This window comes from Eurypyga helias, unplaced genomic scaffold, assembly GCF_000690775.1.
Source record: "Eurypyga helias isolate BGI_N326 unplaced genomic scaffold, ASM69077v1 scaffold43081, whole genome shotgun sequence".
Lineage (NCBI taxonomy): Eukaryota > Metazoa > Chordata > Aves > Eurypygiformes > Eurypygidae > Eurypyga > Eurypyga helias.
The window spans coordinates 4,321-19,306 of NW_010230971.1; the positions used below are offsets into that span (position 1 = coordinate 4,321).

Sequence of the window (14,986 nt, forward strand, 5' to 3'; positions counted from 1 at the left end):
CCAAAACACAAAATCCAGTTGTCTTCTCTATGTTGAGAATTTCACACAAATCAAACTCTTTCGCCAATTTACTACTTCACTCTACACATTTTCACACCTCTTCATATATATCTATCTGGCAATGCCTCCTGCTCCGAATTCAAGTACTTTTCACCACACCTTTTCTTGAAGAACTTGCGCAATCTCAGCATCCTGCTTAGGTTACCGACTAACGACACAGGCTCAAGTCTTCACATCTTTCTTGTCCCCACATCTCTGCATGCAACTACTCCATTGGCATTTTTCAGGTTTTCTGCAGACTCTCTCCAAAACGTGTTCTGCTTAGTCCACTTGTATGCTTAAAACTCTAATCCAAGCTCTGATGCTTTCCTTTTAAATTGGGTTAGTCTTCAATTTAGGTCAGTACCACGAACAGTGCTGCTGGCACATCTTAAGGTGAGGGGCAGGAGCAGAGGGGAACCGAAGATACATAAACAGCTCTGCCTGTGTATATCAAACCACAGTTTACCCATCTCCCTTTCATGAGCACCTCAATCTGTGTCTGATAATCTTCCATCTGGTTCTATTTTTGTAACTACTTCTTGTTTCATACTCTAGAGCCAGGAGTTTGTATTGTTTGTTAGTATGGTACCTGGAACTGAAATATTTACAGCAGTATTTCAGGATCCTTTGCACCGCAGCGACATGAACATTGCATAAACACAAAATCCATACAGGAATTTACTCATTAACAGGACAGCGTGAAGGTGTCTCAGCTCTTACCAGTTTAATTTGTGCTCTGTCGCTGGACTTTTGGTCCAACGCTCTGAGTTTCTTCTTCTGGATTTGGGCGTTTCCCTGCACTAATGCCAGTACCAAGGGCCGTTCTTCCTGATAATTTAAAACCAGTATTTACATTAAGACTCTATTGCACCTTTATATATTCAAGAAAAGCATTTTGGGGTTTTTTTGTTGTTGTTCTTTGAATTACCTGCTTGCAGTAAGTGTGACTGCTGATTGTCTCCATGAGCATAGTGTAAGATACTACTTGCTTGACAGTAACCTGTTCAGATACAGTAGATATTATAATAAATAAAACTTAGAACTGCAAGCAAGTGTACAATTACATTCTTTACAAGAACAAAAAGGAGCCAATTGATTTATTTTCCATCATCAAGAGAAATCCTGTCAGAAAGCATCCTGAATGCAGAAGAGTTCTTAGGCAAAAAAAGCCTGATGGCAGTCTACAGCAGTTAAATAGATACACACTTATGTATGCACAGTGAACAATATTAAGTGCATACATATTTATGCACTATATCTGCAACAAGGAGAACGTTTCTATATCCAAACACTTTAATTCTAAGCTGTTAGAAATGTTCATATTTGTTCTGCCAAGTCCCCTAATCCTTTTCATTATTCTGTTGTAGTCATACTAGTGAATCCTCAGTGTAACTAAGCTGTGAAAAAAAAAATAAAATGCAAGTAACAAAGATGCAAACTGTTTTCTGGTTCACATACACTATCCACTGGCAACCTTGACACTGAGCGCTCTGCATAAATAGTGCAAATGAGCACAAGCAGTTGCAAGGTTTCTTCTTCTGATCAGCTGTGGGGTTCCGTTTGACAGACTACAGTCTATCCTGATCAGTAAGCACACCAACCCTGTTAAGGCTACAAAGAAACAAAGAGTTGTGCTAAATTTGATTGCAACTTTGATCTATCACAAACCACAACGTACGTTTCTGTACAGTTCAAGAAAGTATCAAAAATTTGCCTCCACAATGAGAATATCCACACAGAACTGTGGAAATTGATTGTATATGGAAAGTGTGGCAATGAAATCAGGGAAAAGGTAACATGCAAATTTTGCTATCAAACACAAAAAGTGAACTTCTTTCTTTCAGCATCTTTCATTTAAAGTAACCTAGGATAATGTTTATTCATTTGTGGTTAGTCACACTTGTGATCCCTCCCACTCAAAACATACAAATATTGTTCTAGGTGACCATTTTATAGATAAAAGTGACAAGGCAAGCAAATTCACTCTAAGAAATAAATTTTAGGTTTCAAGAACAGAAACAAGGCCACTTCAAGTTGTAGACAGCAGCCGTCACCACAAATCTATCCACGTTACTTTGATGCTTTGTCTGTTTTTCCGTAGTTGCAAGGATTTGGAGATCCTCTACAGACAGGCACTGCCATACCTTGCTGCTGAATTCCACTTGCTCCTGTGTGAGAATCTCCCAGGGCACATGGCTGAACAACTGTATGACCATCACCAGTTCCCAGCTGAGCTCCTGGGGAGGCAGGAAAGAGAATTAAACATAACCAAAGATACAATTCCAGTTCTGGAATTTAAAATATTTGGGTCTTTTTTCCACCCCCTCTTCAAGAGGTACACTTTGACTGTGGCTTTGTTTTTGTTTTTAGCTACCTCAGAACAGACCCAAAGCTCTAATGCTTTCATCTTTCCAAATTCACACTTGCAAATTCAGGTGAATGCACAGTAACCTCCTACAAAACAGATACTTTCCTGATGTGAAAAGTGTAAGTACATGTATACATTTAAGCACGTATGTATACATTTTAAGGAGAAGCGCACACATACCGCTAAACTTTTTAACTAAGCCCTTCCTGTCTTCTAAATCTCTGCACTCAAAAGAAATAAAAGCTCAAACAAGGTCAGTGTTGTTGACACTATGGTAGAATTAAATTCCAGTAAGCAATCTAATGCTAGCAGTAGAAAACTTTACACATTAACAGTTCCGACCTGAAAATACCCAAATCACTCCTTATTACAAAACACCAGGAGACTTTTAGACAAAAAAAGCCACATGACTTTTAGAAGAAAAGTCATAATCAAATGCTTTTGAAATCCAGTTGATACATGCTTATAAGTAATTTTCAGGTGGAAAAAAAGAAACAGTTAAAAATTTCTTACATGTTTGAGAAAAAAGGAAATCAAAATATGTCTTTACATAAATACTATGAAACTTAGTGAACAAATCTGAAAGAGTTTGTGATCTGCACTGAAAACTGTCTTGTGAGTGAGTGAAAACTCACTCTTATAAGAGATACTGCCAAGAGCCTTTTAAAAGAAGTTTGTGCAGTTCAGTTCCATTAATTCTGTATTTTGAAAGAATTTGACTGACCTCCTGTACTGCCACAACCAGAAATGCTTTCTCCTGGCGAGTAGCTCATTAGGCCACCATTTCCATTTCCATTTGGGTTAGAAGGCACTGTTGCAAGAAGACCTAAGCAATGAAATAAAATAGAGCCATAAAGGAAGGCAGCAAAGAAAAAGATTAAGCATAGCATACTTTTCTCCTCATGATAGTCAACTCTCCACCCTCACCCTGGGTCGTTTACCTGTACAACTGGAGAACATCTCTCTATCTTGCCTACTTCTGGGATCTTGCCAAGTAGTTTTATTTCACAATTACTTAACAGGCATTTTCTACATAATATTCTGCCTAATTTTTCCAATACTCATTAGTTATGTGTATTTGCTACGTTGCGTTGGAGTGCAACACATCCTGATACAATATCTGAACACACTGACTGCCCACTCCTTCCTGAGCAATGCAAGTGCTGTGGTTTACTTCTCGGAGCAAAGGGGATGGTCTTTCCTAACTAGGAAGAATGCTACCAGAGGTTGCATTGGGCTCTGTTTGAGCAACAGCAATTGCACATACAGCATGGCTGAAATTATGAACCACATTAATTTTCTCACCACTGATATTAAAACGTACCCATTCCAGAGTAGCAGAATGCATACAAGACCCAGTCTAACTAACAAACTTCCAGAAACCCAGAGAAAAAAATTCCCAAGCAAGATTTGTAAAGAGGCACTCCACTCAGACTCTTACTTCCCACTTGGATACATCCAATATTTTCATTTATTTGGATCCACAACCCTAGTCACCACACTGAGCTCACACCCGATTACCACTGTGATGGGACAAACTCTTAATTGCTAGAAGGCAAGAGAAGTTTTCCAGTAAGAAAAGCCAACAGCCTATAACCATACCCAGTCCTCTGTATCGTGAAAGCTGCTGGTAGATTTGTTTCATCCTCTCAATATTCAGACGGCTTGCCTCTGCATGATTTACCATTGGTTTGGGATAATTAACTCCTATAATACATTTTGCAGCCTTCTGGATGCTCTCTGGGGCATTCCAAGGGTCATAGATGTATTTTGCAGGGAAACCTCTAAGTACTGGCAAATAACGTCTTAAAAAAAGAATAAAAGCATTACTGTAAGTATAAAGCCACTTGACAGTTTAAGCAATGTCCACGAATCGCTGCCACTTCCGGATCGTGAATTACCTGATATAATCCCCATTTGGGTCAGTTCTTCTGCCAAAACCCACTGGACAGTAGCAGTGAAAAAACTGCTGAAAGAAGGAACTGCAGGATAGCCACATCCAGCTTCCAGCATTCACACTCCAATCTGCATCCAGTAAGAGCTCTTCAAAGACCTTAAGAAATCAGAGTGACAAGTCAGTATGAACATGCCACCCCATCCAGACACCTACGTTTTTAGGGGTTGTTCTGAATTTCTCATTTCAGCAGAGGAAACCCAGCTCTTCAGCACAGCACCACTCTTTCTTACCTGGCAACATTCACAAAATGTTCAGTAGGTAATTGCAAATACTTACCTAAATGCCAAACCCAATAACAAAAGTGTGATAGACTGTTTGACTTTTACCCTGTAAAAACAATCTTGAAGACATCTCAGTGTTACAACCAAGAAGTTACACATTCTTGCGTAAACACGCCCTTATGAAAAATAAATCCCCAAAGGATGGCTGGAGCCCGATTGCTGCAAGTGGCATTTGTTGCTTCATCATGTTACAACTGAATAAGCTCTGCAAACTTACAGAAAACAGGGAACATACAAAGCACGTTTTGAACTCAAGCTGGCAGTCTGATTAGCCCAACTCGCACAGCACCTTGCACTGTGCCAGGAGTCCCAAGAGTAGAATGCAAGAGTTTGGGGTAGCGCAACATCCCAAAGCTGTACTTTTGAAGGCCAGTTGTTAACCTCGTAAGTCACAGGTCTGAGGCTGCACACTTAAATTCCTGGAGGCACATGAACCGCCAAGCTTGCTGGAGAGTGGTGGGACAGAAAATGAACTCTGATCCGAAGACCAAAAGAGTCTTCTCTGGTAATTGCTACCCCTATTATATTAAAAATAACCTGTGAGGAAGTTGAAGATTTATGAGGGTTTTACTTTAAATCTGGAGCTCAGCAGTTATAAAACATTCAGGTTTCCAGCATTGATTGGTTTGGTGGTGGGGTTTTTTTAATTATTAACACAGACAAGAGTAACTTGCATAAAAAGCTTCTCTGCGCAGTCAGATCACCAGCAATACAGGCTAACAAGAAATAAAGCCTTATTCTTTGAAGGAGAACATTCACGTACCTTTTATAAAAAAGAGTGCACCGAGCAGCAGTTTTCAAGAGATACTGACTTAATCCACATTTTTGCAAGCCCTGGTTTTCCTTTCAAACTTGCATTGTCTCCAGTTGTTCCAAAGAAACCATCCTCTTTCTCAGCTAAGACACTAAAACTCAACATCTTACTACTGCCACCCAACTCCAACTAATGTTATTCCAACTAAGGCCTAAATAAGGTAATACCATTAGACAAGGCTCTCTGCACGTGAGTAAGGCATCCATTCTGCAGCGTACACCGTAACACTGCGCTACAGGCATACCTGTCTAAATATCTGCACCTACTTGGACAAAAAAGTTTGTTCTGAAAAAGTAAGACTTCAAAAGACTTAAACCATTTTAAATAGGAAGTGGCTGATAATGTAACAAGGTCTTGGGATGAACACTAAGTGTCAGCACACAACTGTTCCACTAGAGGCTGCCATGTCATAAGGCTTCGGAAGTAACGTCTCCGTGGAAGGCCAGATTAACTGCTGCGTACGAATTAAACATCTCGCACTGCAAAAGTCTGGGCTCTCCACATACCTGTATTATTTCAAAAGTGAGAACAAGTCTGTGTTTACCTGTAACACAGAGCTTTGTTGTCTGGCCGAGTTACCCATGTGTGTGCCTCTGAGGTCTTTATCTATGAACCACAAAAGGAAAATTCCTAAAGCAGCTTATATTGTTGTGTAACCAAGACTGGGTTTTTTTTAGTGAAAGCTTGCAACTGATTTGTTAAGAAAGGTGAAATTTTGTAAGATTACACACACATATAAATATGAGGTCACAATCCTGATGGCCAGTGAATTCTTTTTTAGATTTCAACAATAAAACACGATTTTTAATTGAGTATCATTGCTCAGTAAAAGATGTGCTACCCTTCTCAAAGTGTAAAACTGATTCAAAGACTGAGATTAAATTATTCTATTCTTTCCTTCTGAGACTGACATTTGGAATTTGAACTTTAGCATCTCTTGGATACCTGCACAGAAAATAACTGCACTGAAACTTCAGCCACATCACGCTGCCCACGCTCACACTTCTCACATCGGGGCAAAGGGACAGAAATTGCCAAAAGGACATTCTCAGCTTTTAGTTTCCCCCCTTCAATTCTCAAGGTGCTTTCCCTTCACTCAGAAGCAGATACAAAATGAGAACAGAAACTGATCACGCAGTACGGCTAGAAGGAAACGTCAATTACAAGAGTAATCCTTGTTTACTTTCCAAGATTTGGGAAGAAATCTCAGGTTTGAAAGAACTGCTGACCTATTCTGACTGCAAGAAATACTCTAACAGTGCAATAAAAGGGGGTATTCAACAGGCAGAGCTTCAGCACCACTGGTTTATCAGAACCATTTAATTCTGGCCACAGTTAAGGTTTGAAATTCAACTTACGCCCCAAAGTAGCAACAATTACAGAATGACTACCTGAAACTTTACCAGGCGCTTCAAGAAATTCAAGAATAAGAAACAATACCTTCATTCCTTCTTCCCAGCTAATCCAGAGGTCACCTCGAGTCAAAAAGCACGCTACAGCATGCCGGGCTAAATGGTGAATCCAACCTTCTTGACGGAGCTGTGTCATAATCGCATCAATCCAAGGAAAACCTGTCCTGCCTTCTGCCCATTTGGCCAAAGCCTCAGGATTCTTATCCCATGGGATTTGAACACAGATAGGATTCCCCTCCATTTTATCAAACCGTGGATTGTTAGTTGCCGCTGTGTAGAAAAATTCACGCCATAACAGCTGGCCATAGAGGGAGAGGGGAGGGGAGCTGTTCTTTTTTACCTGAAGATCATCATTAAAGGAAAACATTTTATTAGAACAAGTAGGGAAAAAACATGACATCTAAGTATGTGTAGCTATGTAGAAATCATACCTTTTTGTACAGATCCGTTAACTTGAAATAAAAGAGACGACAGGACAAACAGCCAAAGCGGAGGTAGGGACTAAGCCCCGTAGGGCTTGCCAGAAGGGAATTTGCATTCATTCGTGGTCTTTCAAAGTTTGCTACCCAAGCCTTAAAAAAACCAAACCAAAACAAAAAGGACACAGCAGTCTCAGACTACAGGCTAGGTAGCAACTTGTGAACATAAATGGGAGAAATCACAGACTGTCTATAACTGAATCCAGACACGGGACAGATGATCATGTTACCTACGATACCTAGGGGTTCCTTTTGAATCAGTGAAATCTCTAGAAGGTAGTTCATCCTAAACAGAAGGCATGAACTGCCTATCAGAACTACTTATCCCTTTCTTTCAAATACAGAGGAAACCTAGACAAGTATCAATACATTCACTTTTAGAGGAGTTCCCCTTCAAGGGTGTAAAAAGTATGCTTCAATTAAAATTACTTCCAAAGAAAACTGTTTTTTTGAAGTAGAAAAACAGTATAACAAACTTTCTTTACAATTCAAAGACAACTTGCTATCATGTTTTAAAACTAAGAAACAGTAACACTATCTATGTCGTTATACTGAAGCCTTGAGCTCGAGTCTGTGGTTTTGATTCTTTTGAAACAACTTGCCCAGTTCCTTTAACATTTCATTGCAGAGATCACCTCTGTTTCCCAGCTAGGTCATACTTGCAATTGTTTGAAACATACCTTTCGTTCTAAATGTCTTTCCAAACGTGTGAGAGCTTCTGTTTCTCCCCCTGGCCACACTGCAGAAGGCAGACCATCTGTGTCAAAACCTGAAAAGCAAATTGAAACAAGGAATTTCCTAGTCTGCTTATACTGTAGGGCAACCAAATTCAGCATATTGGTACTTGACTACATTTCCTGGTAACACGAGAATAACCCTAAGTTGGACACACGGCAAAGTACAAGTTTTAAGCCAGTATGCAACCAAGTCTTACCAAAGCACATGCAATACCTCTAACATGCAGCAAAATCCATTTATGATTTCTACATTTACAAGTCTTACACGTCTGTCTTCAATTCCACTTCCTGCTTTTTGCACAAAATGACCTTCCTATCATTTGACATATTATTTTCAAGTTCTCAGCTCTGCAATATGTGGGCTATCTCAAAATCACAACTTCTTTTTTAACTCACTATTAAGAAGCAACAATTGCTGATGTAATTTACAGAATGTCTAAAAGCTCTTCCATCAAGTTAAAAGCATGAGTGCTATCTTCAGAACATTCCTAGGTTTCATTGACCTAGACTTAAATAACAGATGGGGATTATTGTCAATTTGATGATAAAAACACATACTGGAGCTGCAAAAGAAAGACAAAAAGAAGGTAACGAGATTTCTCCCACAACCCGCAAGACTCTTCACCGGGCACATGAGGTACATGTCTGCCTGTACTTTAAGCACTGTGGAACGAGATTGACCCTCATGGGGGGACAGGACAGGTATGGGGGCACAGGCCAGGAAAGAGGGGGATTCACAGGACAATAGCTTCATACTATTTCTTAAAATAAAATATACAGAAGCATAAGAATTCCCTGCCCGCCCCAAGAAGCTTCTAACATAATTATTTGCCTATTATATTTTTTTCTGGCATTGCAAGACTAGAGGGGTTTTTCTTATTAATTTGTAAAATGACAGATTAATGACCTGAAGCACAAAGATACCAAATGCATTTAATAAAAAAATGAAGTAGCAAAGACTATTAGTAGCTTAATGATTATTTGGTACCATGGGAAAATGGCTACGCTGTATTACAAGAAGCCAAACGGTAGTGCAGTTTGATCTGACCTCCCATCTAAAAGAAAGCTAACATTTACAGAGTTGATTATCCTTTTCTGCTCCTTTTGTATGCCATAATTGGCACCAGTTTAACAATTAACCATAAGTAGAACCTCTCTCATGGTTGTTTTAAGTAATGTGCTTTTAGTGATAGATTACATCTTGCTTGTTGCACAATCTCAGAGCATACCTAGCTCTTCAAGTGATGGGACACCGTATTTCTCATCATGGTCATCAGATACCGGAGTAGTACATTTTTCCATTACTTCTGGGGTTATAGTCTCCACCGGCATCTCCAGTGGTTCCATTCTACTAATTAGGGTCTGGAATCGCTTGTAGGTAAGAGGCGGCTGGCCTCCATTTAATTCTATTATTCTGGGAAATAAAGGAAAAAAGCAAACAAAAAGAGTAGTATGTCAGACAATGGTATACAGCAGTTTTAAGAAAATACACACACAGATAAGTATCTTCTTGCCTGCCTCCAGCACGTTATATAAAAATCAGATACACACAAGGTAATCCAGACAGCTTGAACTTTCATTTTACCATCCTTTCTTCCCCTACTAGGAAGACATAAATGAACTGTTTATAACCAAGTCAACTATTCTTCATTCCTGGGTTGAGGAAAGTCCCTCAAGAAGTAGTAATGAATATGGACAACTCAAGGCAAAGAACAACACAGATCACCAAGGCAGATGAGACACCACAGCTACACAAAGACACATCCAAGTCACCCACAAGACTACGCTATTTGCATTAAAAACATCTGGTTTTCTATTCTGGTATAGAGAGCAGCAGTCAAAATTACAATGGTCTTAATATAGGGAAAAATTAAGGTGTAGGTTATACACAGTGACTGTTGTAAAAACATGCAGTTGCCATATTTTGCATTGTCACCTGAAATATATCCAAAATCTCAGAAACAGGAAAAAATTCAAAAGAATCTTCAATTTATGAAATGGGAAATTGAACCAACTGTTCATCTGAGGGGTGTGCCCCAAGGAATTTTCAATTTAGGATTAAAGAAAATATAATCAGGTTTCCCAAACAGTAAATAATTCCCTTTCCTCCCATATGCCTAGCTGCCTCTCCTACACTGGCGTGTAACACAATGAAATGGGATCCTATCACAGGAAATTACCTCAATGTTAAGAAAAGCCAAGTCATACTTTTGACTAGTTCGTGGATTATGTTTCTATAATAGGGAGCTAATACTAATCCATTTAAATAGAGCTGTGGAAAAACATAAACAAGACATTAAGTAAGGCAACACAGGGATATCAAACAATCCCCAATTACTTACTGGTTACATAACTGATAGAAAACAGTTCTTGAAAAACAAAGGACTTCCTGCTAACTTGTGTACAGCAAGTGAAATAAGGACAAAACAATCTAACGGAACAACTAAACAACAACAGATCTTATTTGTGAGAAGTTGCAGACATGTTTGAGTAACTTCATTATGAAAGACAGATAATTAACATAACCATTATTTTCAGAAGAACCCCGAACTGAAACTGTATTTCAGATAGTTACGTAACATTTTTTAGAGTTGTAAAGTTCTACTCAGTATGTAATAAGAAGGACGGATGGATAAAAGAGAAACAAAAATATATTTGTAGTCTTCTTAGCTATGAAGTGCTCTGTGTAGAAAGCGGCACAAAACATCTACCCAAACACTACATAAAATCCTTCTTTCTCTTTTCAAAACCAGAGGCAATGGTAACTTACTTGTCTAGGTCGTATAATGTATGGGAAATTCGGACAATGACCTCCACTCCAGCTTCACTAGCCAGCTTCTTAATCGCCGCATCTCTCTCCTTCCCAAATGGTTCAGAATCGTACTCAATAGAAAGTTTTGCAATATTCCATTCCTGCAACACAAACCAAAGACGTGATCCTTCGGCAACCTGGCTGCTTGACAGCGGGTGAGCGAGAGGAGAACAAGGAGGACAGGGACAAGATAGCTGGTGTTCCATTACCTGTGGATGGCTGTCAGAGATCTACAAAGACCCAAAATACATTTAGACACTCAGACTCATAAAAATGAAGTCCAATGTTTTGGCATTTAAGTAGGAATCAGGCATAAAAAAAAGCCTGTCTGCCCCACTGCTGTGGGTGCACACAGTAATGGGACAACTGCTGTCCAAATTTAGGATCCACATAAGTTAAGAGACACAACAGAAGGGAACGATGATAGAGGCTGTCTCCTGGACACTGATCAGCAGCAGCATCTTGCTTGGCAGAAAACCTTTTCACATATGCCTGTCAACTTTAACAGCAGAAGAGAATTTTCGGGGGGTCAGGAAGGTGATGTGCAACATACCACCACCCCCTCACACCAAATACTGTACACTTTCTTTCCCTTTTCCAAATCCTTACTGCCCACCCACCAGAATGGAAAATCTTCAAGTTTTCAATTAAAAAAGAAATACATATTTAAAAAATAATCTCCTAAAGAGAAGACACCTTCAAGTCTAATAAACTTTATGTCACAGAAGCTGTTACCAAGATCAACAGTAATAGGTGGGGGGGAAAGAAGTGAAGAAAGGAATTAACTCATGGCTAAGGCTTCTGCAACAGTAGGAAACTGTAAAGGTGAAATACGCACAGAACGATCCTAGAAAACCATACTGCTGCTCAAACCCAGAAAAATACCTTTCTAATCCCTCAGAATCTTAATCAGTTGATTTAAATACACCAGCCAGACTATTTCAGAGAACTGGATTTACACCAAAGAGACAAGGGGTGCCCTACGTTGCTCACCTTGGGTGCCGTTTCACTTCTGAACTCTAGCTCTCTCCTAGATGAAGCCTAGGTGCAACCCTCAGGATAGGCGATTCCAAGGGGTGCTTGCTCTCTGAAAGAGGGCTTGTCTCCTTCCATCATTAAGTCTGCCAAGACTGACCCAGCAGGCCCTGAATCCTCAAGCATCCTCCTACGCCCTCATACAACATTTATTTCCCATTTCATAATGTAAAACCCACTGTCTGACAAGTTGCAGCAGGATTTTCCTTCCTTTCTTTCCTCTGGCATACTGAAAAGAAACCCGTAAAAACCACGTCCAAGAGCCAGAGCCACGTCCCCAGGGGAGCCAAGGAACTCTGAGACAGTGCTACGTGACGTGAATACACCCGGATCAGCGTGAGCTGGGCACTCAGAAGCATGGACACAAATCGTTTGGCACATACTCCTGGATGCTTTGAGCAGCACTGATACATTTAAAGAATTAGAGATTGTTCCAATGCTATTTTCTTTATCGAGCCTGGCCCAAAGAGCTAAAGATACAGAGCAGACCAGAACAAACTGAAGAGCATGAGGCAAGAACCAACACAAACTTGACTGGTTCAAATTAAACAACAGGCACCAAGTGGGTGCCTCCTACCAGTGGAAGTTACATCTCTGCAGTCAGATGGAACCACCACCCTCAAGTTACAAAAAACCCCAAAAAACCTCACACAAAAACACTAAAAGAATTTTTCAAAGACCTGCAAAGTCCACTGGTAAAAATATTCTGTCTCTATGCATTACTCCAGAGGACAACAGCCTACTGCTGCTATCAGCAGCACTGTTAGCTAGTGCCGCTGAAAACACCTGACCCTGCACGCAGCGTCGGAAGGGAAGCAAAGCTGCTCTGAAGGGCTGGAAAGAGGAAAGCAAACAATCATATATATACCCAAAAATGAAAGAGCCGAAAAGGTCCTTGAGGTCTTCTGCAAGGATAAAGGTAGATCAGTCCTCTGCCTTTGGAAGGAATTGTCTGTGAAGAGAAGAGCCCTACCAAGAAACAGCTGTGAAACACTCATCCCCAGGAAATCCATGGATGCTGGCCTCTGTGACAGAGCTCTTGACACAAGGGTCTTACAGGAGTTCCACTATCTCCTATCATTATTTACTTAGTTATCTTCCCCCAGCCATAAAAACATCTACATGTGTTCTTCAGGGTCAGGATCATCGCTCACCCTTGAGACATGGAATGAGGATGACCCGAAAAGCTTGGTTCAGTGTTATATGCCCTTCACTGCACTGCAAAGGCCTGAGGTACAGCTACTGCTCTGGCAAAAGAGGCTGTGAGATTAATGATAGGAGACAGATGCATATTCCAGGTAGTCTTCAGCCAAAAGTTGAAGAAATCCTGAAGAGCTTCAACAATGCCTCTTATTTGTTTGAGGATAGAGGATGTCCTAAAAAGCCCCTCAGTGAACAAATACATGATAAAGACACATTATGGCAGTTTGAGGAACCAGAATACTATCTATATGACAAGTTATTTTCATTACCTTCTCAGCAATAAAATTAATATTCTGAAAATGCATCACTCCAATGCTGTTAGGCATTAGAAGATCAGGCCAGGAGCAAGATCTCAAACAGGAGTTGTCAAAGTAGCCATTAAGGTATTTAAGAAAACTTGTCACAGGTCACTCAAATCCAGACAGTAACAAACACAACAGCAAGATCTTTGCCCTTATTTAAATGCCATCAAACCAAATTTGGCAGGCAGATATTCAAGCCTGTTATCCAAGGCGTTGCAAGCTGTAACTAATGCCACAGTACTCCTGCAGGAAATTCTTCACTGAGGGGAAATCAAGAAAAGACTAGTCAGAGTATCATCCAGTTAACATTTCACAATTAAAGCACAAGAATGAAGAGGGAAATGTGAGGTTTGGTTGTGTTTTCAGCTTGGTGTTGAAGCCTGGGAATAAAAATCTTGAACAAATATCTCTCTGGAAAAAAACAGATATTTAATTCCCCCCACACACACACAGTCTTGCTCGTCTCAGTCACCTCAATCTAATCATTCCATAAAACCTTTTAAAAGTCAATCTATAAAGTGTTCATTTTTACTGTCCTATTATAGTATTGTTACCTTAAATACACCATTATCCATGGAAGACATATCAGTAACAACCTCTCACAGCTTTAATTTGCTCAAAAAGATGACTCACTCCCACAAAATCCTTAAATTTCTTTGACTAGAAGTTGCTTTTTACCTGCACTATGCTTTCACCAAGCCTCCTACCAGGAAAAAAAAAAGCTTATTAAATCACTTTTAATAGCCAAAAAGCAACCACATCAGATATTTGGCCTAAATAAAATACTGCTTTTACAGATCAAGTTTGAACCTGGATCCATGTACACTGAATTATGTTTCAGTATTTCAAAGGGAACCTGGAAAGGAGAATTTAGTAATATAGAGTTCCTAACACTTAGCAAGCCATTAGAAATGAATTCTACTTCCTGAAAGCAAAATCAAAAGCTGTAAAGTCTAAGAGCAACTCAGTTCAGTTGGTGATACACACATTAGAGGGGGAGAAAACAAATCTAATAAAAACAACCTTAAAGAGAAACTGCAAGGACAGTTAAGTATTTGAATGGATAACAACTTGCACTGAAGTATATAGTATGAGAAATATTCCTAGCTGAAATTAGTCTGTCTGTCATATTTATGGATAGAAACAACAACTGCAAGGCGGCATTTACCTTAAAAAGTCTGGGGAAAACGTCTGCTGGCTGTCCACGAATAACAAACAAACGTGAATTCAGTTTCCGTAGGTTGGCATCAAGATCCTCAAGACACTGAAGCAGGAATCTGCAAGGAATTGTAAAGAAACATTTGTTTTCTGAGGCAAACTAGACATGTTTACAATAGAAAAAGGGAACTAAGAACAATCCAAAGATTATTAGACCCTCAGTATTTGGTGTGTTTTGTGGTGCATGCTCTAAAAAAACAAACTGAACTCGGAAGTTTCCACCTCAGCACTACTCAACTCCGAAATGGACTAGAACATCCTCAGGTCTTAAATAAAACCAGAAGTACCTTGTCACTCTCAAGAGAAGCACACCACAGAGAAAAACC

The 14,986-nt window shown here is 39.7% G+C and overlaps 1 protein-coding gene across 1 annotated transcript; it reads right to left on the reverse strand.

Moving 5' to 3' along the window:
- Nucleotides 1-572: 572 nt before the first annotated feature.
- CRY1 (cryptochrome circadian clock 1) lies at nt 573-14,719 on the reverse strand (the record flags this gene model as incomplete). Its single annotated transcript, XM_010160904.1, has 12 exons — nt 573-870; nt 971-1,042; nt 2,187-2,279; nt 3,135-3,236; nt 4,013-4,215; nt 4,312-4,463; nt 6,903-7,214; nt 7,306-7,446; nt 8,034-8,122; nt 9,320-9,504; nt 10,861-11,003; nt 14,611-14,719. Coding segments are annotated over 12 exons (1,705 nt in total), but the record flags the coding sequence as incomplete, so codon positions are not given.
- Nucleotides 14,720-14,986: the final 267 nt, after the last annotated feature.